The 23,697-nt window shown below is 36.3% G+C and overlaps 1 protein-coding gene across 1 annotated transcript in view; it reads left to right on the top strand.

Moving 5' to 3' along the window:
- TRPC1 (transient receptor potential cation channel subfamily C member 1) overlaps nt 1-23,697 on the top strand; it is a 72,334-nt gene that overhangs the window by 37,700 nt on the left and 10,937 nt on the right. The window contains exons 6-9 of the mRNA XM_054585154.1: nt 431-626; nt 3,024-3,360; nt 18,916-19,055; nt 20,698-20,841. Of these exons, the coding sequence (XP_054441129.1) occupies nt 431-626; nt 3,024-3,360; nt 18,916-19,055; nt 20,698-20,841 (817 nt within the window). The remainder of the gene's footprint in view (nt 1-430; nt 627-3,023; nt 3,361-18,915; nt 19,056-20,697; nt 20,842-23,697) is intronic.

A 23,697-nucleotide genomic window follows, 5' to 3' on the forward strand; every position in this document is an offset into this window, starting at 1 on the left:
AGGGGAAAGTGGTGCTGGGAAGGTGGAGACATATGTATTAGATACCATTGACATATGATTTTCTATTGTTAAGTAATATAAAAGGAAGTTTTATACTAAACATGGAGAATAAGGGCAAATGGGTTAAGTGAAGAACTGGTTGACAAATATTATTAGAATTTTTAGGAATATCAGTATATATATAAGGAAACATTGTGCTTATCTAAGATTATCAGTGCGAACACCAGAAATGTAATTGTGTTACAGTTTCCCCAAAGCTGTGGAGCATTAATGTACCAGTAGTTTCCTTCGACTGTCAGCACGAAATGACTTCAGATTTTGTGTACCACTATCAGAACTAAAATTTTACTGAGTAAAAGTTTTCTAGTGAAATTAGCTTAGTTAGAAAGTGGAAGTGACATTTCTAATAATCGATCATTGCATTTTGCAGGACTGATTACGAAGAGCTAGCCCGGCAATGTAAAATGTTCGCTAAAGATTTGCTTGCACAAGCCCGGAATTCACGCGAATTAGAAGTTATTCTAAACCATACATCTAGTGATGAGCCTCTTGACAAACGGGGATTACTAGAAGAAAGAATGAATTTAAGTCGTCTAAAACTTGCTATTAAATATAACCAAAAGGAGGTATGAGGGTTTCTGTGGTATATTTAAATTACTTCGTCCACAGTAGTCTAGTGGCTCAGAGCAAAGGCTTTGAGCAGCACATATAGATTAAGATCCTAGTTCTGCTTCATAAAAACATGTGTGCTTGGGAAAGTTATTGAATCTGTCAGAGCTTTAAAGAATTAATATATGTGGTTAAGAGTTTATTATAATGAGTACCAGCATTAAGCAAGGATTCAGGGGTAGTTGCTATTATTTTTAATAGTTAATTTTACTTAGAGTAATAATATGTAAATGAACTTAAAATTTTTGCAGAATTGTAGCTACACAGGTAAGATCTTGTGTTGTGACCTCACAATGAAGTTTCTATCTCATGTTTTCTTTGTCATAGTTTCTTTTATTGATCTGGTTATAATAGTCCTTTTTATAGTAATAGTGTCTTTCTGTTTAAAAATAAAGTATCAGGTATTATGTTTCCTGATTCTTATTTGTTAATTTATTGTGAAATCCAAAGGCAGAGAAGCACATGATAAGATAACTAAGTTGAATATGATTCTTCTGACATCATCCCTTCCTATTAAGGGAAATACCTATTTCTCCTCCCCATACACATACATACACATAGTTCAGGAACTTGAAGGAGGAAGGTATGAATTTCATATTTTATTTTAAGGATAATTTACTGAACATTTTATATGTAGACAATGATATCCAGTTGACAGTATGGAGTACTAATAAATGGCACTTTAAAGATATTGCTGCTAAGACCCATTATTTTTATTATCAACATAGGTGTTGGAATTAAACTTGTTTATCAGATTCATTTTAATATAAAAATGGAGTCTGAAATAGATAATGGCAGAAGGCAAAATGCAGGACCTTTGACACCAGAAACAGAATTTTTTAAAATTTTGGTTGAAAATTTGAGCCTCATATATGAGATCTGTCCAGAAGGTATCCAGCCATGTAATATGAAAAATAGACATTTATTGAGGAAGATACAAGATACAAGAAACATTGTGCATAGGACAATGATGCTGTGGTCCCCTTCAAAGTAAGCACCTTGGGACCTCACACGTTTCTCCCAATCTCCATCAGTTGCCCTGTTGTATTTTCCTGAATCTCATTGATGGTCCGAAATCTCTTCCCTTTCAAAGGTGATTCTAGTTTTTGGAAAAGCTAGAAGTCACAGGGCATGCCAAATCTGGTCTGTACAGAGGCTGAGTAACCTGGGTGATTTGATGTTTTACCAAAAAACTCTGCATGAGACATGATGCATGAGCAGGCATGTTGTGTTATGAAGCTGCCAATCACCAGTTGGCCATAGCTGTGGCCTTCTGAATCATCCAGGTAGTTTTCATAGAGGAATGTTTAAGCTTAACACAAAATTTGATGCAGTTTTGTGCACAATTTTTTGTTGCTCTACATGCTCAGTCATTTTTAATGTGATAGCCACTCAGTACACATGCTCATTCAATGGCGTATACTGCCCCCACTGACTAGTAACAGGGAAGACATCATTGTTCATGTATGAGCATTCCAGTCCACTCTCCTAGGCTGCCAGGTTACATCAATGTCATACAGACCATTCTTGTTATATTAACAATGGTTGGATATTTTTCTGGACTATTTTTTCTTCAATATTAAAATAGCTGCAAAAAAAATTCACCAGTTTTGATTTCTTTAATGCATGTTGATATGACAGCTGTCACAATACAATCTAACAAAATTGTTTTGAATGAAATTAGAGACAAGTAAGCACTACTAGAGCCTTCATATGGAAAAAACTAAATGAACTTTTTGGCCAACCCAATATATTAGGAAATTTCTTGATAAACACAATAAACAACAACAGAAACTTTTTTTCCTACAAATTCTACCTCAGGATAAATCATTTTAAAATAGAAGATTGACTAAATATAATTTAGGTATCTGAATAATATTCTGGTCATTTGTACTTTAGTTTGGTAATTTCAAACCTGCTCACATCACTGCATGTAGAGTTACCAGAATCCTTCAGTTAACTTCACACTGTGAACATTATATTGGGGAAATACTGCTTCTGGAATTTGCAAACTGAAAAGCTTTATAAACTTTGGTAAATTATTTTCTGTACTTACACTAGGATTTTCTTCTTATTTGGGAATATTTTTCCTTCCACACAGAATTCAATCTTAAACAGATTAAAGACTATCTTTATTGCACTTTAAATTTTCTGTTTTTATACATATGTCTGATACTTATACTTTGATTGCCTTGGTAGCTTGGCTTCTCTGTTTCTTTTAACAAAAATCATTAATTTTTATAGACCGAAGTCTCTTTCTATGGATTTTACTTGTTAACTTTGAAATTTCATAAACACTACTATAAGAGTATTTATAAATTAATAAATTAATAAATTAATAAATTCTTTTTCAGTTTGTCTCCCAGTCTAACTGCCAGCAGTTTCTGAACACTGTTTGGTTTGGACAGATGTCAGGTTATCGACGTAAGCCCACCTGCAAGAAGATAATGACTGTTTTAACAGTTGGCATCTTTTGGCCACTTCTGTCACTTTGTTATTTGATAGCTCCCAAATCTCAGTTTGGCAGAATCATTCATACACCTTTTATGAAATTCATTATTCATGGAGCATCATATTTCACATTCTTGCTATTACTAAACCTATACTCTCTTGTCTACAATGAGGATAAGAAAAACACTATGGGACCAGCCCTTGAAAGGATAGACTATCTTCTTATCCTGTGGATTATTGGTAAGTATCAAGTTCATTTGGAAGGTTTGGCCCATTAATTCTCCTTTGCTTAGTGGCATTGTAAATATCTATGTTCGGTTTGTAATTTTATACTGCTTACACATCAAGAATTTGAACACTTCTATGATCATTGAAGACTTAACTAACATTTTTATAAAAATAACTGTTCCTTTACTTGATGATAAGGGAACAGAGCTCTTATTAATTACATGGAAGTTAAAATTTTTTATCTTCAGTCTCTAAAATTGTTTATGATTATTGAAAACAAATGTTGCTGGTGAATGATGTTTTTGGTATGAGGTGGTGAACCTAGTCTTAAATATTTTGAAGTGTAATGTATTTTATACTTGGTTGAATTTGAAGAGTTAAGTATTTTGTTTTATTATATCATTAATTTTCCTTTTAAGAACCTATGAATCTTTGTACTTATATTTTCCTGGTGACTCACCCAATAAATCAGTTCTTTGTATTGATAGCCAGATCTCTTTAGAAATTACAGGGTTTTAAAATATGTATAACATTTTGTTCTGTGAAATTGTTTTTTATAAGTATTAATGCTATATAATGAATTTTTTGTGTTTTTTTATTGTTTTATTGTTCAAATACATTCGTCTCCATTTTCCCGCCACCACTTTCCCACTCTGGCTTTGTCCATTGGTCCGTTATACATGTTCCTTGACTTGACCCTCGCTCTTCTTTTCCCTATTACCCCTTCCCTCTTCCCTGCTGGTTACTGTCAGTTTGTTTTTTTCTTTCGAAGTTGCTGGTTGCATTTTTCTTGTTTGTTTGTTTTGTTGATTAGGTTCCACTTTTAGGTGAGACCATATGGTATTTGTCTTTTACCCCTGGCTTATTTTGCTGAGCATAATGCTCTCCATTTCCATCCATGCTGTCGTGAAGGATAGGAGTTCTTTCTTTCTGCTGCGTAATATTCCATTGTGTAAATGTACCATAGTTTTTTGATCTACTCATTTATTGATTGGCACTTAGATTGCTTGCAGCACTTGGTTATTATAAATTGTGCTGCTATGAACATTGGGGTGCATAGGTTCTTTTGAATTGGTGTTTCAGGATTCTTAGGGTATAATCCTAGCAGTGGAATTGCTGGGTCAAAAGGCAGTTCCATTTTTAGCTTTTCGAGGAAATTCCAAACTGTTTCCACAGTGGCTGCACCAGTCTGCATTCCCACCAAAGTATACCAGGGTTCCCTTTTCTCCACTGCCTTGCCAGCACTTGTTTGTTGATTTGCTTGTGATGGCCATTCTGACTGCTGTGAAGAGGTATCTCACTGTGGTTTTAATTTGCATTTCTCTGATGACTAGTGATGATGGGCATCCTTTCATATGTCTCTGGGCCCTATGTATGTCCTTCTTGGAGAAGTGCCTGTTCAGGCCCTTTGCCCATTTTTTAAATTGGATTGTTTGTCTTCCTGGAGTGGAGTTGTGAGTTCTTTATATATTTTGGAGATCAAACCCTTGTCCAGGTTATCATTGGCAAATATATTTTCTCATACGGTTGGTTCCCTTTTCCTTTTGCTGATGTTTCCTTTAGCCATGCAGAAGCTTCTTATTTGGATGAAGTCCCATTTGTTTATTCTTTCCTTTATGTCCCTTGCTCTAGGGGACGTATTGATGAAAATATTGCTGCGTGGAATATCTGAGAGTTTCCTGCCTATGTTCTCCTCTAGGACTTTTATGGTGTCGCAACTTATATTTAAGTCCTGTATCCATCTTGAGTTTATTTTTGTGTATGGTATAAGTTGATGGTTGAATTTCCTTTTTTTGCATGTAGCCGTTCAGATTTCCCAACACCATTTTTTTGAAGAGGCTATTTTTACTCCATTTTATGCTCCTACCCTCTTTGTCAAATATTAATTGACTGTAGGGACATGGGTTTATTTCTGGGCTCTCTATTCTGTTCCATTGATCTATGTGTCTGTTCTTATGCCAGTACCAGACTGTTTTGATTACAGTGGCCTTGTAATATAGTTTGATGTCAGGTATTGTGATCCCTCCTACTTTATTCTTCTTTCTCAAAATTGCTGCAGCTATTTGGGGTTGTTTATGGTTTTATATACATTTTTGAAATGTTTGTTCTATATCTGTGAAATGTGTCATTGGTATTTTAATAGGGATTGCGTTGAATCTATAAATTGCTTTGGGTAGTATGGACATTTTGATGATGTTAATTCTTCCAATCCATGAACACAGTATATGTTTCCATTTATTGGTGTCTTCTGTGTTGTATAGTTTTCTGAGTACAGGTCTTTTGCCTCCATGGTTAAGTTTATTCCTAGGTACTTTAAGTTTCTTGTTGCTATAGCGAATGGGATTTTTTTTCCTGATTTCTGATTCTGATATTTCATTGTTGGTGTACAAAAATGCCTTCAATTTCTGAATATTGACTTTGTATTCTGCTCTTTTGCCAAATTCACTTATTAGGTCAAGTGGGTTTCTGGTGGAGTCTATAGGTTTTTTTTTTTCTTTAAGATTTTATTTATTTATTTTTAGGGAAGGGAGGAAGAAAGGGAGAGAAACATCAATCTGTGGTTGCATCTCATGCGCCCCCTACTGGGGACCTGGCCTGCAACCTAGGCATGTACCCTACACTAGAAATTGTACTGGCAACCCTTTGATTCACAGGCCGGCACTCAATCCACTGAGCCACACCAGCTAGAGCTGGAGTTTATAGGGTTTTCTATGTACACTATCATGTCATCTACAAACAATGACAGTTTTACTTCCTCCTTTCCAGTTTGGATGCCTTTTTTACCTTTTCTTGTCTGATCACTGTGGCTAGGACTTCAATGCTGTATTGAAAGAAGTGGTGAAAGCAGACCACCTTGTCTTGTTCCCAATCTTAGTGGGAAAGCTTTTAGTTTTTGCCTGTTAAATATGATGTAGTCTGTAGGTTTTTCATATATGGCCTTTATTCTGTTGAGGTATGCCCCCTTTACTCTCATTTTGCTGAGTGTTTTTATCATAAATGGAAGCTGTACCTTATCAAATACTTTTTCTGCATCTGTTGATATGATCATGTAATTTTTATCTTTCTTTCTGTTTATGTGATGTATTACATTTATTGATTTGCAAATATCGTAGCATCCTTGCATCCCTGGGATGAATCCCACTTGATCATGGTGGATGATCTTTTTAATGTATTGCTGGATGTGGTTTGCCAATATTTTGTTGAGGATTTTAGCGTCTATGTTCATCAGCGATATTGCCCTCTAGTTTTCTTTCTTGGTTGTGTGTTTATCTGGTTTTGGAATTAGGATGATGCTGGCCTCATAAAAAGAGTTTGGGAGTCTTCCCTCTTCTTGAATTTTTTGGAGTAGTCTGAGAAGGACAGGGGTTAGCTCTACCTTAAATGTTTTGTAAAATTCTCCTGTGAAACCGTCTGGTCCAGGGCTTTTGACACACACAAAAAAGCTTTTGATTACTGCTTCAATTTCAGCAGCTGTTATCAGTCTGTTCAAGCTTTCTGCTTCTTCTTCATTCGGTGTTGGAAAGTTATATTTTTCTAGAAATTTGTCCATTTCATTGAGGTTTTCAAATTTCTCGGCATATAATTGTTCATAGTAATTCCTAACAATCCTTTGTATTTCTGTGGTGTCAGTTGTAATCTCTCCTCTTTCATTTCTGATGTTATTTATTTGGATCTTCTCCCTTTTTTTTCTTGATGAATCTGCTTAAAGGCTTGCCGATTTTGTTTATCTTTTCAAGACACCAGCTCCTGGATTTATTGATCGTTTGAATTGTTCTTTTAGTCTCTGTGTCATTCACTTCTGCTCTGATCTTGATTATTTCCTTCCTTCTATTCACTCTGGGCTTTGTTTGTTGTTGTTTCTCCAGTTTTTGAAGATGTAGTGTTAGGTTCTTTATTTGAAATATTTTTATCTTTTTTAGGTAGACCTGTATTGCTATGAACTGATAGCAATCAGTTCTGATCGTCCTGAGAGGACGGACTTTGCTGTCTCTCAGAGGTTTTGGACTGTTGTGTGTTCATTTTCATTTGTTTCCAGAAACTTTTTGATTTCTTCTTTAATCTCATTGTTGACCCATTCATTGTTTAATAGCATGCTATTCAGTCTCCATGAGTTTGAATGTTTTTGAGTTTTTTCCTTGAGGTTGGTTTCTAGTTTCAAGGCCTTGTGGTCCAAGAAAATGCTTGTTATGATTTCAGTTTTCTTGAGTTTGTCAAGGCTTGTTTTGTGTTATATCATGTAGTCTATCTTTGGAAATGTTCCATGTGCATTTGAAAAGAATGTGTATTTTGCTTCCTTGAGATGAAAGTTTATATATATATATCAGTTTAAGACCATTTGATCTAAGGCATTGATATTTTGTTTGGAATATCTATCCATTGTTGACAATGGGTTGTTAAAATCCCTACTATCAGTGTGTTGCTGTCTGTATCTTTCTTGAAGTCCTCAAAGATTTTTCTTATATATTTGGGTGCTCCTATGTTGGGTGCATATATGTTTACAATGTTTATGTCTTCTTGATGAATTCTTCCCTTGAGTATTATGAAGTGTCCTTCTGTGTCTCTTTTTATGGTCTTTGTTTTGAAATCTATTTTGTTTTATATAACTGTTGCTATCCCAGAATTTTTTCCCTGTCCATTTGCTTGGAATATTTTTTTTCATCCCTTTACTTTCAGTCTGTGTATCTCCTTTGTTCTGAGGTGGGTCTCTTTTAGGCAGCACATGTGCAGGTCATGTTTTCTTATCCATTCAGCTACCCTTTGTCTTTTGATTGGAATATTTAATCCATTTACATTTAAAGTTATTATTGATAGGCACGTATTCATTTTTTCCCTTTGTACCTGTGTTCCTCTCTTTCTCACTCTTTCTCTTCATCTTCTTAAAGCAGTCCCTTTAACATATCTTGTAATGTTGGTTTGGTGGAAGTGTATTCTTTTAGCCTTCTTTTGTCTGGGAAACTCCTTATTTCACCTTCCATTTTAATTGAGAGCCTCGCTGGGTAGAGCAGTCTTGGTTGCAGAGCTTTACTTTTCATGACTTGGAATATTTCTTGCCATTCCTTTCTGGCTTGCAGTGTTTCTGTTGAGAAGTAAGCTGCTAGCCGTATCAGGGCCCCCTTGTATGTTACTACCTGTTTCTCCCCTGCTGCCTTTAAGATTCTCTGTTTGTCTTTCATATTTGCCATTTTAATGATGATGTGTCTTGGAGAGGGCCTCATTGGGTTCCTCTTGAATGGGACTCTGTGCTTCCTGGACTTGTGTGACTTTTTCTCTCCTCCAATTAGTGAAGTTTTCCATAATTGCTTTTTTGAACAGGTTCTCTATCCCTTGCTCCTCCTCTTCTCCTTCTGGTATCCCTATTATAAGGATATTATTACATTTCAGGTTGTCCTGCCTTTCCCTAAAGGCCTCTTCATTCTTTCTGAGTCTTTTTAAATTCTCTTGCTCTTTCTGGGAGCCTTTTTCTACTTTATCCTCCAGCTTGCTGATTCAATCCTCTGCTTCATCTAGTCTGATTTTGATTACTTCTACTGTGTTCCTCAATTCAAAAATTGTATTCTTCATTTCCTCTTGCCTCTTGTTGATAGTTTCTATGTCCTTTTTCATGGTGATATAGTTTGCAGTAAGTTCCTTGTAGTTTCCCTGTAGTTTTTTGTAATTCTGTCTGAGCCCACTGAGCTCATTGAGCTTCCTTATAACCATTGTTTTGAACTGAACATCTGATAGCTTACTTGCTTCTATTTCATTTAGTTGTCTTTCTGGGGATTCCTCCTTTTCTTTTTATTGTGGGGGGCTTGGGGCGGGTGTTTCTTTTTCTTCCTATGATTTGTGAGACTCTTCTTTTTTGCTTCTGCTTCTTAAATTGATCTGTTTTGACTTCCTGACTTTGTGGTGTAAACTTCTATGGTAGGAGACCTGTGAGATTCAGTGGTGCAGTCTCCTTGATCTCCTGAACTTGTTGCTTTTTGGATGCCTTTTATGCCATTTATGTTGGCTCTCTGGAAGTAATTGGGTTTTGATTGTTGTTTGGTCATTCTTTGGTGGGTCCTTCCCTCCAGCTGGTTGACTGAGGGTCATTCTGACCACCACATCTTGTGCGTTTTGTGCAGGTGCTGCCAGAACAAAACCACAAAGATGAAGAAACATCCACATCCACAAAAATAACTGCCCCCACAATTCTACTATCAACAGTAAATGAACCAGTATTAGTAAGACTGTAAAGCAATTAAGACTATTATAAGAAAGGAGAGAAATAAACTATTTGTATAAAATATAATGGCTTAATATGCACAAACTCGATGGACCCAAAATGAATATTAAAAAGCTATGCAGTAAAGAAAATATCGCAAGTCATGAAGACCATAGTGGATTTCATCTCAGTAACCTCTAGTATTTACCACTGTTTTTTCTTTCTGGATCTGCCTCTGGTGATGTCAGATGTTGAACCTGTCTGACCTTAGGCAGTCTGTATGAGACTTCCAGGAATCTACTGTCTGTGGCTGTCTCCTTCAGTTGTTAATCTAGTCACTCTGCACTCAGAAGTCAGGCTTAGGCACCATGGGTCAGGGCAAAGTCCCTCCTGGCAGCAGGGCTGTTATTTCCTCTCAAGCTGTGGCCGCTCAGGGGAATGGTCTGCCCGAGCAAGATGACTCCTGCCATATGGGGGATGACTCAGCACCGGGATCCTGGTGGCCACTCTCTTAGTTCTTTCCCCAAAGCCTCTGTCCCTAGTCTCTCCTCAGGTATCTCTAGTCCACTCTGCCCCTGCCTTTGCCAGAGCACAGAGTAAGTGGCTGCAAATAAAAATTTATCCATTGGCCCTTTAAACATCTTTTTGCATCTCCAGCCACCTGTCTCTGGCAGACAGCAACTCTGCCAATTTTCACAGCTGGCTGTTATCTGTGTACTCTGGTGCTGTAGGCTGGCGATCCCCACTTACGGTTTAGACCCCACTTTTATCAGGGGGATCCAACTAGCTGTTTTAAATATCCCTCTGGCGCTGCTGTCTATGGGCACCCAGCCAGCTTTCTCAAGTCTCCACCGCACTCCTTACCAGTCAGGCCGTGCCAAAGCTCATTCTTCTGTCTGTCTAAGATTATAAGGCTTCTCTCTTGCTATTGTTCAGTTGTTTGTTCTGGGTGATTTCTCCACAATTTAGTTGTAATTCCAGATTGGTCCTGGTTAGAGGTCAGTGTGACTTCCCTTCACTCCTTCACCATCTTGCCATACATAATGAATATTTTAAATGACTTTCTGCTGCCCTTGCCCTTTTTTTGATGGGGGTGAGAGATAAGGAGTTCAGGTATAATCATTTTGTCTATTTATAGGTTTTTAATGACTTCTCCTTTATTTCTCTCTATATCTTCATCCTTGTTTTTAACCTAAGCATTCCTGACTTGTCTGTTCTACTATTTGCTATAGAGTAAAAAGATATTGAAATTTAGTCTCTTGTATGGTATAAAATACCAATTAATATGCTTTTGATTACATAATTTGAGAACAGTTAATGTAAAATGTTCACTTTTCATTCTTCACCTATAAAAGTAATTTGCATATTTGGGACTAATTTTTATTTGGAAATTAATTAATCTTAAATAAGTTAATTTCAGTCAGTTTTACTTTTAGTACTGTTCAATCCATGATGCATTAATGTTTAAAATTAGGTAGATAAAACAGACTTCCAGTCAGATGGCAGAGTAGGTATATACCATGTGTTCACCGCCTCTCATGACCACATCAAGACTACAACTAACCTACACAACAGCCATTATTGAGAATCACCTGAAGTCTAGCTGAAAAGAACACTTATAATTAAGGATGTAAGAAAGGAACCACACTGAGACCCATAGGAGGGATGGAGATGCAATACAGGCTGGTCCCACACACTGTGGCAGTTGAGAATTGGAAGGCTATGGAGGTTCCCCCTGAGGAGTGAAGGGTCCCAGCCCCACATCACATGCCTTAACCTGGGGCTCTAGTACTGGGAAGAGAAGTTGCCCTAACTTCTGGTTGTGAAGGCCCGCAGGGCTTGTTACTAAGGGGGTTATGGTTGAGTGAGAAGGGTGGCTTCTGGAGTCCCAGGCATTGCTTGTAAAGGGTCCATCCAAGGACTTAACTTTCTGATTGATTCACTGGCTCTAACCCCAGTGCGGGAGTAACAGTCAGGGGCATACTTGGAGAAACTGAATTATCTGGCTTCAGGACGAAGGCTGGAAAGGCAGCTTTCTTCTAGACAGAAGTGCTGGCAGAAGCCATTGTTCCTTTGTTGAGCCCTCCCCCACCCAGCTGCAGGTAATCAACCTGAATAGCACTGTTTACCCTGTCCTAGTGATTCCCTAAGTCCCTGCCTCACAAAACTGGAAGGTCTACCCATGTCTCTTCTCATGGCTTTTCCATACAAAGGGCCTGTCTTGGCTCACGCTGCTGACTTTTTTCAAAGCTTCACAAAACTGAGACAAGCAGCATCTGGCCCTGGTGTGTAATGTACCTCTTGCTAAACAGCCTCAAGCCTGGCACTAGTGGCAGCCAACCTTGGTTCACAGATTAACCTTTCTCAGGCACCTCCAAGCCCAGCACAAGTGGTAACATCTACAGATCACTTTGTAGCTTATACCAAGTGACTCCAGGCATGTTACAGGCAGCAGCCTGCATCAGAACCCCTCCCAAGAGGCTCCAGAATCAACACACGCAATGGCCATCATCAGAACGCACCAGGGCCTCATTAGAGTGAATCCTGCTCTGTAGATTCTGCCCCCACACAACAGCCACTCCACTGGAGTCATAGCCAGCCCTCATAATCAAACAGCCCGATGGTCAGTCCTTTCCATTTATATGCCAACAGCAATCAAAGCTCAACTGCAACAGGAGGAAACACACAATCCTCACAAGGGATACGCTTGGAGCACAGCCAGGTGATCACGGAGAATTTACCACTGGGCCCCTTAGGACACCTACTATATAAGGGCACCCTACCAAGACCAAGAGGCATAGCAACTCTACATAATGCATAGAAACAAACAGGGAAGCAGCCACATTGAGAAGACAAAGAAACGTGTTGCAAATGAAAGAACAAAACTCTAGAAGAGAACTTAAAAAAAATGGACAGGCAACCTAACAGATGCAGATTTCAAAACACAGGTTACAACGTTAGTGAATGAATCTAGGGGGAATGTAGATCAACTCAGTGAGTACTTCAAAAATAAAATGGAGATAAAATAGAGGTAGAGAATATAAGAAAGAATCAGTGAAATGAAGAATACGTAACAGGGAATCAACAGTAGAATAAATGAAGCAGAGAATCAAATCAGCAATTTGGAAGGCAAGGTAGCAGAATATACCCAATAAAAACAGCAAAAAGAAAAAATAATATTAAAAAATGAAGGTAGTTTAAGAGGGCTATGGGACAACATTAGGCATACAACATCAGCACCATGCAGGTACCTGAAGGAGAGGAAAGAGAGAAAGGAATTAAAAACCTAATTGAGGAACTAATGACAGAAAACTTTCCTAACCTGGTAAAAGAAGGAGACATGCTAGTTCAGGAAGCAGAGAATCCCAAACAGAATAAACCCCAAAAGGCCCACACCAAGACACATTTTAAGTAAAATATGAAAGGTTAAAGACAAATAATTTTAAAAACAGCAAGGGAAAAGCAGTTAGTTACCTACAAGGGAGCACCTGTAAGACTGTCAGCTGATTTCTCAAAAGAAACTTTGCAGGCCATAAGAGATTGGCCCAAAATGTTCTCAGCAATGAAAAGCAAGGTCTACAGACCAAGACTACTCTACCCAGCAAAGCTATTATTTAGAATCAAAGGAGAGATAAAGGGCTTCCTAGATAAGAAAGAGCTAAAGAAGTTCATCACCACCAAACCAGTATTACAAGAAATGTTAAAGGGTCTTCTTGAAGAAAAAGGAGGAGGAGGGGGAGGGAAGAAGAAGGAGAAAGAGGGAGAAGAGAAAGATAAAAAATATTAACAATGAAATCTTGCCATTTGTACTAACATGGATGGATGGGGGGGTGTTGTGCTGGGTCGGGTGAGTTGAACAAAGACAAATGCTGTATGATTTCACTTACATGTAGAATCTAAAAAATGCTAAATGAACAGGCAAGGCAGAAGCAAACTCATAGATACAGAGAATGTTTGGATGGCTACTGGATGGGAGGAGGTTAGGGTAGCATGTTAAAAGCGGGAAGGGATTAAGATGTGCAAATTGCCAGTTATAAAAACAGTCATAGGGGTGTATAAAAAGTACAATACAGGGAATATGGTCAGTAATATTGCAGTGACTAGGTATGGTGCCAGATGTGTACTAGACTTATAAGGGTGATCATTTCCTAAGTTATACAATATAAATATCTAATCATTGTGTGTACAACTGAAAGTAATGTAGTAGTGTCCTTCAGCTGTAACTGAAAAATAAAAGCTATTAAAAATAAAATTAGGTGTATGGAGTAAAAATAATACACATCTGAACGTTAGGTTAAAGACTATTAAATCATTATTAATATTTCCTTTTTCTGCTTTTTTAAAAGTGGTATGTTTTAATTTAGGGAATATTTTATAGTTTATCATATATAGTTCCAAATTGTGTTGTTATAGATCTTTTCAATGTGCAATTTGTGTGTATTCTTACTTGAGTAAGTTAAAAAATACTGGGCTGAAAGAAATCTCTTAAGAAACATTCCCTCTATTCATTCGGGTGTCCAACCTTGTGGCATCTTTGGGCCACACTGGAAGAAGAGTTTTTCTTGGGCCACACGTTAAATGCACAAACACTAACGAAAACTGATGAGAAAAAAAAAATTTTAGTAGCCATCCTGGGCCACATAGTTAAATTTTAAACTATTTCTACAAGATTGTTGCATATACCTTAGTCATAAAGAAAGGAAATTTTATATTGTGTATTTATTACCTATTGTTTAAATGGTAGTGAGAAAGATAGAAAATATATTTTGTCTTTAAGATTCAGTTTACCCAAGTCTGTGTAAGAATCTGTTAGAGTTATATTTCCTAGCAGCAGTTAAACACTCACTTAATTCAAGGAGTCATACCACTCTTTGGATAGCGTAAATATGCTGCTGTCACTGAATTTGATAATGTAAATCTATGGCTACTTCTTTTTAATCATGGATGACTCTGTTTTCAATAACATTATTACACACACGCACACACACACACAATATAGCTTATTCTCTAATTATAGTCTGCCTCAGAACAGTAAAATGTGAGGTAAGTGAGTAAAATTCTTGGAATTATTTTACTTTTCTCAGCACAGCTTCTGCTTTAAAGATTTAGGTCTCAATAAACCAAGGATGTTGTCTAAGCCTGCTATGGAAGGCCCTGCTCTGGGCTTTCTTAAATATATAACCTGAATGTACTCTGAGAAAACATGTACGAATTGTTTGCCTGCTTGTCTAAAGTCACTCCTGGGCTCAATTTATCTCACACTATATGCACAGGGAGTTTTGACTCATGGTGATTGACTTTTGTACATTTGTTTCCTGTTTGTTTTCTTAGCTCCCCAGAAAAGGTAGGGTTAAATTATAAAAATTAATGTAGGGAAAATAGAAACTGTTGGTGAGTGCACAGAATATTAATAATGGTATCCTTTTACTTAACTTTTTACTGCTAAAATGTAATAAAACAACTACTATAAAATTGTACTTTAAGAAATGGTATACCTACTTTGTCTAAGCATGGGCAGAAACACATAGGACCCAGCACTCATGGAGCTTGTGGTCTAATTGAGGCAAAAACAAACAAAACAAAACAGAATAACTTGAGAATCACACATACAAATTTAAAGTCTCAAATGAGAAGTAAGCAAATGAGTTAAGTGCAACTAAATAAAGGTCATGGGGCTAGGAGAGCAAGCATATTACCAGGGTGTTTTACCTAGTCAGGGAGTTGGGAAGGTTGTGTTAAATGATCTAAAATCGAAAGGGTAAATAGGAGTCAACCAGGAGAATTGGGAAAAGCATTCTAGGCGATACAAAGTTAAATTCAGAGGCCCTGTGACAAGAGGAAGCATGGTACAAAGAAGGGATTGAGGAAAGTGGAGCAAGAGAAGTGGAATTCAAAGGGAAGATGTAGAGACTGGTGTGCTCCAGACCATGGAGACTTGTAGACTCTGTTAAGTAATTCTGACTCTATAAGGACAACAGAAAGCCATTGCCAGGTTTAAGTAGGTGAGTGACACGATTAGATTTACCTTTTGCAAGATCATCTGGCTACAGTGTGGAGAATGGGTTGGGAAGATAGGCCTGTAGCAGGAGTAGATGGAGGGGGACCAATAGGAGACTGCTGTGGTGCCCCAGCAGAATGGGGTGGTGCCTTGGATTTGGGGATGCTATGATAGGAAGAGAGAACAGATTCGAGAGGTATTTAAAAAGTATAGCCAATACGATGTGGAAACACATATTATGTAGGGGGTTAGGGAGGTTATTAAAACACATAGATATTTTGGAAGAGTACTAGGTTTGGAGATTTGTGAGTGGGTATATCTATCGCATGGTTCTGAATGGGATGAATTGAAAAGGCTTCAAGATATCCCAAAGAGCTGTCGGTCAGACATCTTAGTTGGGAGCTGAAGAGGATGTCTAAGCTTCAATTAGCAATCTGTGAATAAACTATGGTCATGGATGTGACACTGGAGAAAGTATAAAATTAGAAGGAGAGAGGACCTAGGACCAAGCCATGAGGAATCCCCAAATCATGGAATTAGAGTTAACTAGTGTTAGCTACTAATTCTAAAAAACAAAAACAAGAAGGACCCTAAAATATAGTACATTGATTATGTAGTGATTGCATTGCTTGTAATAGTTTAAAGTTACTTTATTCTTCCAATCCAATTCAGAAGTACGAAATATGTCGTGTATTAGCTTCATTTATGGTGTGGGGCGTTGCCCAAGAGATGGGAAACTACCTGACAGTGGTACTTACTATTCTTTCATATGTTTCTGACGTTTTGACCAAATCTTCTCCAATTCATATTCTGATTTTAGTCAAGAGTTCCTTTTAGGTATAATATTGCATCCTACAGAATGCAATTCTACTTATTTCTGTCAGCATTTTTTTTTTTTTGGTTTAGTGTTTTAGTGTCACAGTATTTGAGTTAATAAAATGTAGACTTTGGTTTAACATTTTCAGATAATTTTTATCCCTCCTGTCACCCCTTCATTTTAAATAGTAGCTCATCCAAGTGGAATTTTTCAAAGTGTTTTTCTTGTCAGATCTGCAAATATTTTTAAATGTTTTTCTATATAAAATATGGGTACTGTATAATTAAGATGTTACGAACAAAGTTTTTCAAGAATGCGTCATGTGTTTCCCAGGGGAGTTATTCTTCCTACTGGGAAGCTAGAGAATGATTCTGACTGACTTAACTTGATCTTTACTCATATGTCATATTACAACACTATAATCTTTTAAAAATATCAATGTAGGAATGTATCATAAAACTATCTCAGATTACATTATTGTTCTCTGGCACTCCTAGGAATATGTAACTATAGAGGTACCTCTGGCCAAAAATGGGGAAGTTTTGTTTGTTTGTTTGATTTGAATCTGTGTATATTTAGTCACTTAACATATTTTTTGAGCACCCACTATGTATCAGGCACTATTTAGAATACTGGTTAATAAAACAAAGATTCCTACCCTTGAAGAGCTTACCCAAAGTGAGGGGAAGATAGTTAATAGTAGACATACTAAGTAAACTGTATCCAATGTTTAAAAATAGTACCAAGGGGAAAAGAAGATAGAAGCGGAGGTAGGGGATTGGGAGTGAGGAGCATGGAGTTTGCAACTTTAAATAGAGCGATAAGAGTAGGTGGTGGCAAAGACATGAATGAGGGAGTTAGCCAAATGGATATGTGGGTGAGGAGCTTCAGACCAGAGGGAAGTGCCAATGTAAATGCCTGAAGGCAGGAGTCTGTGTGTTCAAAGAACAGCAAGGAATCAAGGAGGCCAGCGCAACTAGAGTAATAGAAGGAAAGATCAATAGGGGAGGAGGTCACAGAGAAGAGGTAATATAGGCCCTTGTAAGAATTTGGTTCTGACTCTGAATGAAATGATATAAGGAAGGTGCAATGCCCACTCTGCTGGATCAGCAGCAGTGATTTGGGGTTCACATTCACACTGATAGGACACAGTATGCAGAAGCCTGGTACCAGGTATACTTAGCTTTGTAGGATACAAACTGGAAGTACAGCATGGCAGCTTCAAATACATCTTTGTTAGCAGTTCTTACAGAAGGTTGGGGCTGCTTCAAAACCTCATAGTGGGCACATGCAGTTGTATGGGATGTGGCCATCTGGATGGGTGTGGACTACTCCAGCTAGAGAAGCCTCAAACCTAGTAGGAACTGTATCTTAAAAAGCCCAAGACTGTAGCTCCCATGACAGGCACACTCTTAAGTTAAAAGAGACATCACACAGAGAAGCTGAGGCCTGTGTTTCTCCACATTTTTATATACTTGCTGTGTATACCTTCAGGGTCTGTGAGTTCGCTCGTAGTATTCCTGGTCCAGATGGTTTTCCAATCAGTGGTTATTTCTGTGATGTTGAACACAGGTGTCCTTCCATATTTTCCTTAACATAGTATGTTTCCAGGGAAATCACTTTAATAGATGATAGCAGGAGGTTATGTTTTTCCATGGAGAAAGAGCTCTGACCTGCAGCTGTCCTTTCTGCTTTGGGAGTTACTACTGGATTTGAGGAGAAAAGTTAACACTTGGCATTTTAAAATGACTACTCTGGTTGCTGTGTTGAGAATAGATTTTAGGGCGCTCTGAGTAAAAGAAGAGAGACCAGGCAGGCTATTAAAGCAATCCAGGCAAGAGACGATGGTGGCTTGGAGTAGAAGTGGTAATGAGGAGAGCGAGATCTTAAGTCTATTTTGAAAGTAGAATAAAAAGATTTTGCTCCTGCACTGAATGTGTGGTTTGACAGAAATATAATTCAAGGCTGATTTCAAGGGCAGTTGGGTGGAACAACCGGAAGGATGGATTTGCCATCCAATGAAATGGGAAATCTTCAAGTGCAGTGAATTTGGGGGGAGAGATTAGGAGTTCAATTCAGACGTGCAAGACATCCAGGTGGAAACACATAGCAGCCAAGTTATCTAAACAAGTGGAATTCAAGAGAGGTTTAGAGATATTATTATAGAAATACAGGTTGAGTTTAGACATATAAATTTGAAATTCTGCCGCATATGGTATTTAAAGCCATTAGACTAGACTGGATGAAGTCACTGAAAGAGTGAGTGTAGATGGAATAAGGATCGGAACTGAGCCTTTGAGATATGTGTCTGTGTGGCATCGGTTTATTTGTTTTCTTGTGCTTGTTTGACCTTACTCCCTCTCTGTGAAAGATATTATGATAGGAATTTAAGATTATTTTGTTTCAAATTTTGAGAATTTTTACTGAACAGTTATTTTTTTCTTAATGAGGCTATAGCTGATGCAAATTGTTATGTATTTAATACTTTGAGTCTTAAAAGTATTTTTCAGTTTATTATTGAATTAAGAGAGCATTATCTGATTTTTGTATTCCTTTTTTTTTTAGGGATGATTTGGTCAGACATTAAAAGGCTCTGGTATGAAGGGTTGGAAGACTTTTTAGAAGAATCTCGTAATCAACTCAGTTTTGTCATGAATTCACTTTATTTGGCAACCTTTGCCCTTAAAGTGGTTGCTCACAACAAGGTGACTATTAACTATGTCAATTGGAGACACAAATGAAGTTTATTTAAGAAAAGCCTGAGATATTTAACTACCTAATTCATAGTTACATTGGCTCAAATCTGTATCTGATGTGTTTTCATTTTAAACCTATCCCTGTGCAAGTGAATACAGCACATTACTTCACTCCTATCCAATAGTTTAAAGGATGTTAATTACCTTTAAATGTTGGTTACCTATTATATGTCAGGCATCATGGTTGATACTTTCTATACTTTATCTCATTTTATCCTCACAGGGACTCTATGAGACAGATGCCCTTATCCCCATTTTTCAAATAAGGAAAAGGAAGCTCAGAAATATTAAGTAACTTGTCCAAGACCACACAGTAAGAAACCAAGACTGGATTTAAATCCAGGTCTGTCTAGACATTTTCTTTCTACCAAATGCTGATTCCTTCTATCTGAGCTAGGTTTATTTATCTCATTAATCTGTTTGTACTTAAAATGAAAACACAAAGTTACTTAAATTAATTAGTGTTAGATATCTTCGCATCTGCCAGAAAAAAACTTACATGAACACAATTCATGTATATAGTGTTTCACACATTCCAAATTATGATTTATTTTACATAGCTTAAAAAATAATATATATGTAATTATTTTTGTGATGTCTATGTTATTAAATTTAGAAACTGACAAATATCTAGCCTTATTGACATCTTATAATTTTACTTTTATAAAGATTTATGCTTTCCCTAGCCCAGAAAAGGTAATAGATTTTATGTTAACTAAAGATATAGTATTTTCTGGATTTTTTGACTAATTTATAGACTATAGAAAAAGTGAACTGGTTATCTAACATCATTTTACTTTATTAAAATCTCTGTTCCTTTAAGTAATCAGTAGCATGAAACATGTTTGTTAGGTATGTTCAATGACCAGAGTTGTGAAATTACTAAGAAATAAAAATTGGTCATACATAGATATGTGGTTCAATAAAGACTTGAGGGTCATTGTTTTTTTGGACTGATCTCTTTAGTTCTAGAAGTAGGGTGCCCAGACCATATATTAACAAAACTAGGACATTTTGAGAATTAAAGGAGACAAATACTGTCAATAATTATGCCAGGAAAACTGGTTTATAACTTGAGACTATCCCAGGCATTTGGAACATGTGGCCACTCTATGTCTGGTCACAAACAATGCACCCTTTTTGCCTTGATATTTAGAATGAAGGAGACCTTCTATAGCTCATTTTAGAATCTTGAAGAGTCAAGGGGCTAGGCAAATTTAATATGATGCTAGTAAATTAACATGTAAACCTACTTTAAATTTGTGTTATGGAATTTAAGAAATACTAGCAAACATTTCATTTGTAAAAAGTTCAAGGACAGTTTTTAAAATTGTTTAATTTTTTTAAAACCTAACAGTTTCTGAGGAATCCTCATATAGAGTAATGATATTGCCTTATCTATGCAGAAATCTTTTATTTAGTTAAAACCATATTATTTCTATTAAAAGAAGAGAAACTTTATAAAACATAAATCGTGATCTCCCAGAAGGAGACACAATTAAAATAGGTTTTTATTCTCAAGAATTGAGTATATTTTTATTTTCCTAAATTGAGAGATCTATTTACCTTTGGTTTTTCTTCCTAACCTTAGTTTCATGACTTTGCTGATCGGAAAGACTGGGATGCATTTCATCCTACACTGGTGGCAGAAGGGCTTTTTGCATTTGCAAATGTGCTGAGTTATCTTCGTCTCTTTTTCATGTATACAACAAGCTCTATCTTGGGTCCATTACAGGTAAATAAATAAAATTTCTTAAAGACTATTTGTTAGATGTCATCATTATTAATATTTTTCCCTTGTCCACTGGAGCATTGTTCTCACATGATGTGAAAGCTAATCTTTGTTTTTGAAAATAATTAACAATTGAAAGGACACAGTGTGTTCACCTACTTTGCTGCTGGCTTAATGATAATCCTCAGCTCTCAGATATTCAAAGTTTACTAAACTGCGGTCCATTGTCCTTTTCTCCCCAGTCCACAGACACAGATGCATTTTAAACATAGTTATACTTTAGACATTAGAGGAACATAACAATCTGCTTCTTACCAAAATGAATCTCGCATTTAAAGTTTTAAGGGATAAATATAAGGAAGGTATTGTGGAGAAAGAACTTACACTACATGATTTTGAAAATATGTAAGCTATATTTTAAAAAATATTCTTTCACTTTAGTAAGTATTAAATGTAATAAGTTGGAAAATAGCATATTTAGAGCTAAAAAATTTCACAGAGTTCATGTAGTCCAGTTTTATATATAGTATGTTATAGATAAAGAAATTGAGCTTTTGAGATGTTATGTGATTATTATGCATGAGTGTCCAGGACTAAATGCTTAAGTTTTCTTTACAGTAAGAAAGGACTCAGAATTGGTTGAATTTACCCCACAGATTTTAGTAGTTGATTTTTTTTTTAGAAAGTGGGATTAATTCTGCTAGGTGATTGGCTCTACATATACTCTTTCAGTTATAAATCTGAAAATCTGAGTAATATTTATTATTTCTTGATAAATCAAGATTTACTAACAATTTTAGGTTCTCTTTTATATTTTTAAAGGAGTTTTTTTTTGGAAACTAAGGTGGAACTTATTTTTATCATAATTCTGTAAATTTTTTTATTGTTCAATTACAGTAGTCTCACATTTAAATAAAGGGCAAAAATTACCCTTTCCAGAGATACGAAAATAAAATGTGTAGGGAAAACCTGAGTTGATTTGGTTTGTGCTATCATCCTCAACATTGTTTCCTGAAGTGTGACCCCTTTAACCAGGTCTGATTGAAATAAGTTTGGGACACACTGCATTCCATATACTTTTGGGAATTCACAGTTCACATTATTACAGTAAAGTCTGTGAGAAAGAAGTAAAGAAACTTGTTTAACCTTATTCAAACTATCATTACTTATATTCATTTAATGCCATATCCATCTTTCATGAAATATGCTAAGGTCTTTGTTTTCCTCCAAAATATAGTACATAAAACACTGATTTAAACCATTTTTTTATTTAATTTTGCCACTGATATCTTTTATGAATATTTTAAGCAAGAGTCAACAGTATTTTTATATGCACATTGATTTTTTTAAGCTAAAAACTGATGGTACCACTAAATTCATATACTAGAAATTTCTAAGTTTCTACAGAGCTAAAAAGAAGAAAGTATATTATTTCTTGCTGAATAACCTTTTTTTTTTCTTATCTATTTCAAATTATCTGTTTGTCTTCCTGGCAAACATCTTTCCCCGAAGGAACTATAGATATCTACACAAAAACTGCATTTATCATTTCAGCTGTTGTGTGTGTTTTCTCTCTCAGCAGGATGATTATGGAGTTCTAATAACCATAGAACTAGCAGATAGTTTGTCAGGCCAACAAATATTTATTGTGTTCCTATTTTTTAAAATATCTTCAGGTTAATCATAATATATGTTTAAATATTATGATTTAGTTCAGCAAATGATTTTTTAAAAATTATCTTATTAAGGTTATAATTTGCATAGAATAAAATGTACCCATCTTAACTGTATAATTTGGTGAGTTTTGCAAATGCATAAACTTGTTTAATTACCATTGTAATCAAGATATAGAACATTTACATTCCTCCAAAAAGCTTCTTGATGCCTTTTTGTATTTAGTATTAGGTTGGCCAAAAAGTTAGTTTGGTTTTTTTCTGTACAATGGCTCTAGTAGTGCTTAGTTGTCTTTAACTTCATTCAAAACAATTTTGTTAGATTGTATAGTGACAGCTGTTATATTAGTGTGCATTTAAAAAAAATTTACCAAAATTGGTGAATTTTTATGCAGCCATTTTAATATTGAAGATGGAAGAAGATATGTAACATTTTTGGCATATTATGCTTTATTATTTCAAGAAAGGTAAACACACAACTGAAATGCAAAAAAAGATTTGTGCAGTGTGTGAAGAAGGTCCTGTGACTGATCATATCAAAAGTGATTTGTGAAGTTTCTTGGTACTATTGACATTTTGGCCAAGTAATTCTTTGCTGTGGGGCTGTGTTATGCATTAGAAAACGTTAGCAGCACCTGTGGCCTCTGCCCACTAGAAGCCAGTAGCAGGAGATAGCTGACATACTCAAAATATCCAAATCAATAAAGTTATTGGTGAAAATGAAAAATGTGTCTTTTATGAAAAAAAACTAAACAGACTTTTTGGCCAATCCAATATTTCCCCTCCCCTTGTCCCAGGCAACCATTGATTATATGCGTGTGGTTATCAAGTATAGGCTAGTCTCAGAACTGAAAGATTTGAAAGTACAAGTAGAATGAATGTGGTGTTACAAAGCAAATATTCCAGACAGAAGGTCATCTCCATCTTTAGAGCCTGACTGGTTCTCATGGTTGCAGGCTCCTTGCTCCAAGTGATCACATCAAAGGGAAAAGCAGAGGGTAAAAGGTGAGGAGCCTGGGCTTGCTGTCTTTCTCTTTTCATCAAGAGAACAATTATTTTCCAAATACTTCCACTTGTAAACTCATTGTCCAGAATCTGCGCACGTGGCTATTTGTAGCTACAAGAAAATCTGGAGAGATAAGTACTTAAAAGTACTTATTGAGCTTATTGTCCCTCAGGAACTGAT

The sequence above is a fragment of the Pteronotus mesoamericanus genome, unplaced genomic scaffold (genome assembly GCF_021234165.1).
Source record: "Pteronotus mesoamericanus isolate MK-2021 breed Mesoamerican mustached bat unplaced genomic scaffold, CSHL_Meso_final contig_82, whole genome shotgun sequence".
In the NCBI taxonomy this organism is placed as follows: Eukaryota; Metazoa; Chordata; class Mammalia; order Chiroptera; family Mormoopidae; genus Pteronotus; species Pteronotus mesoamericanus.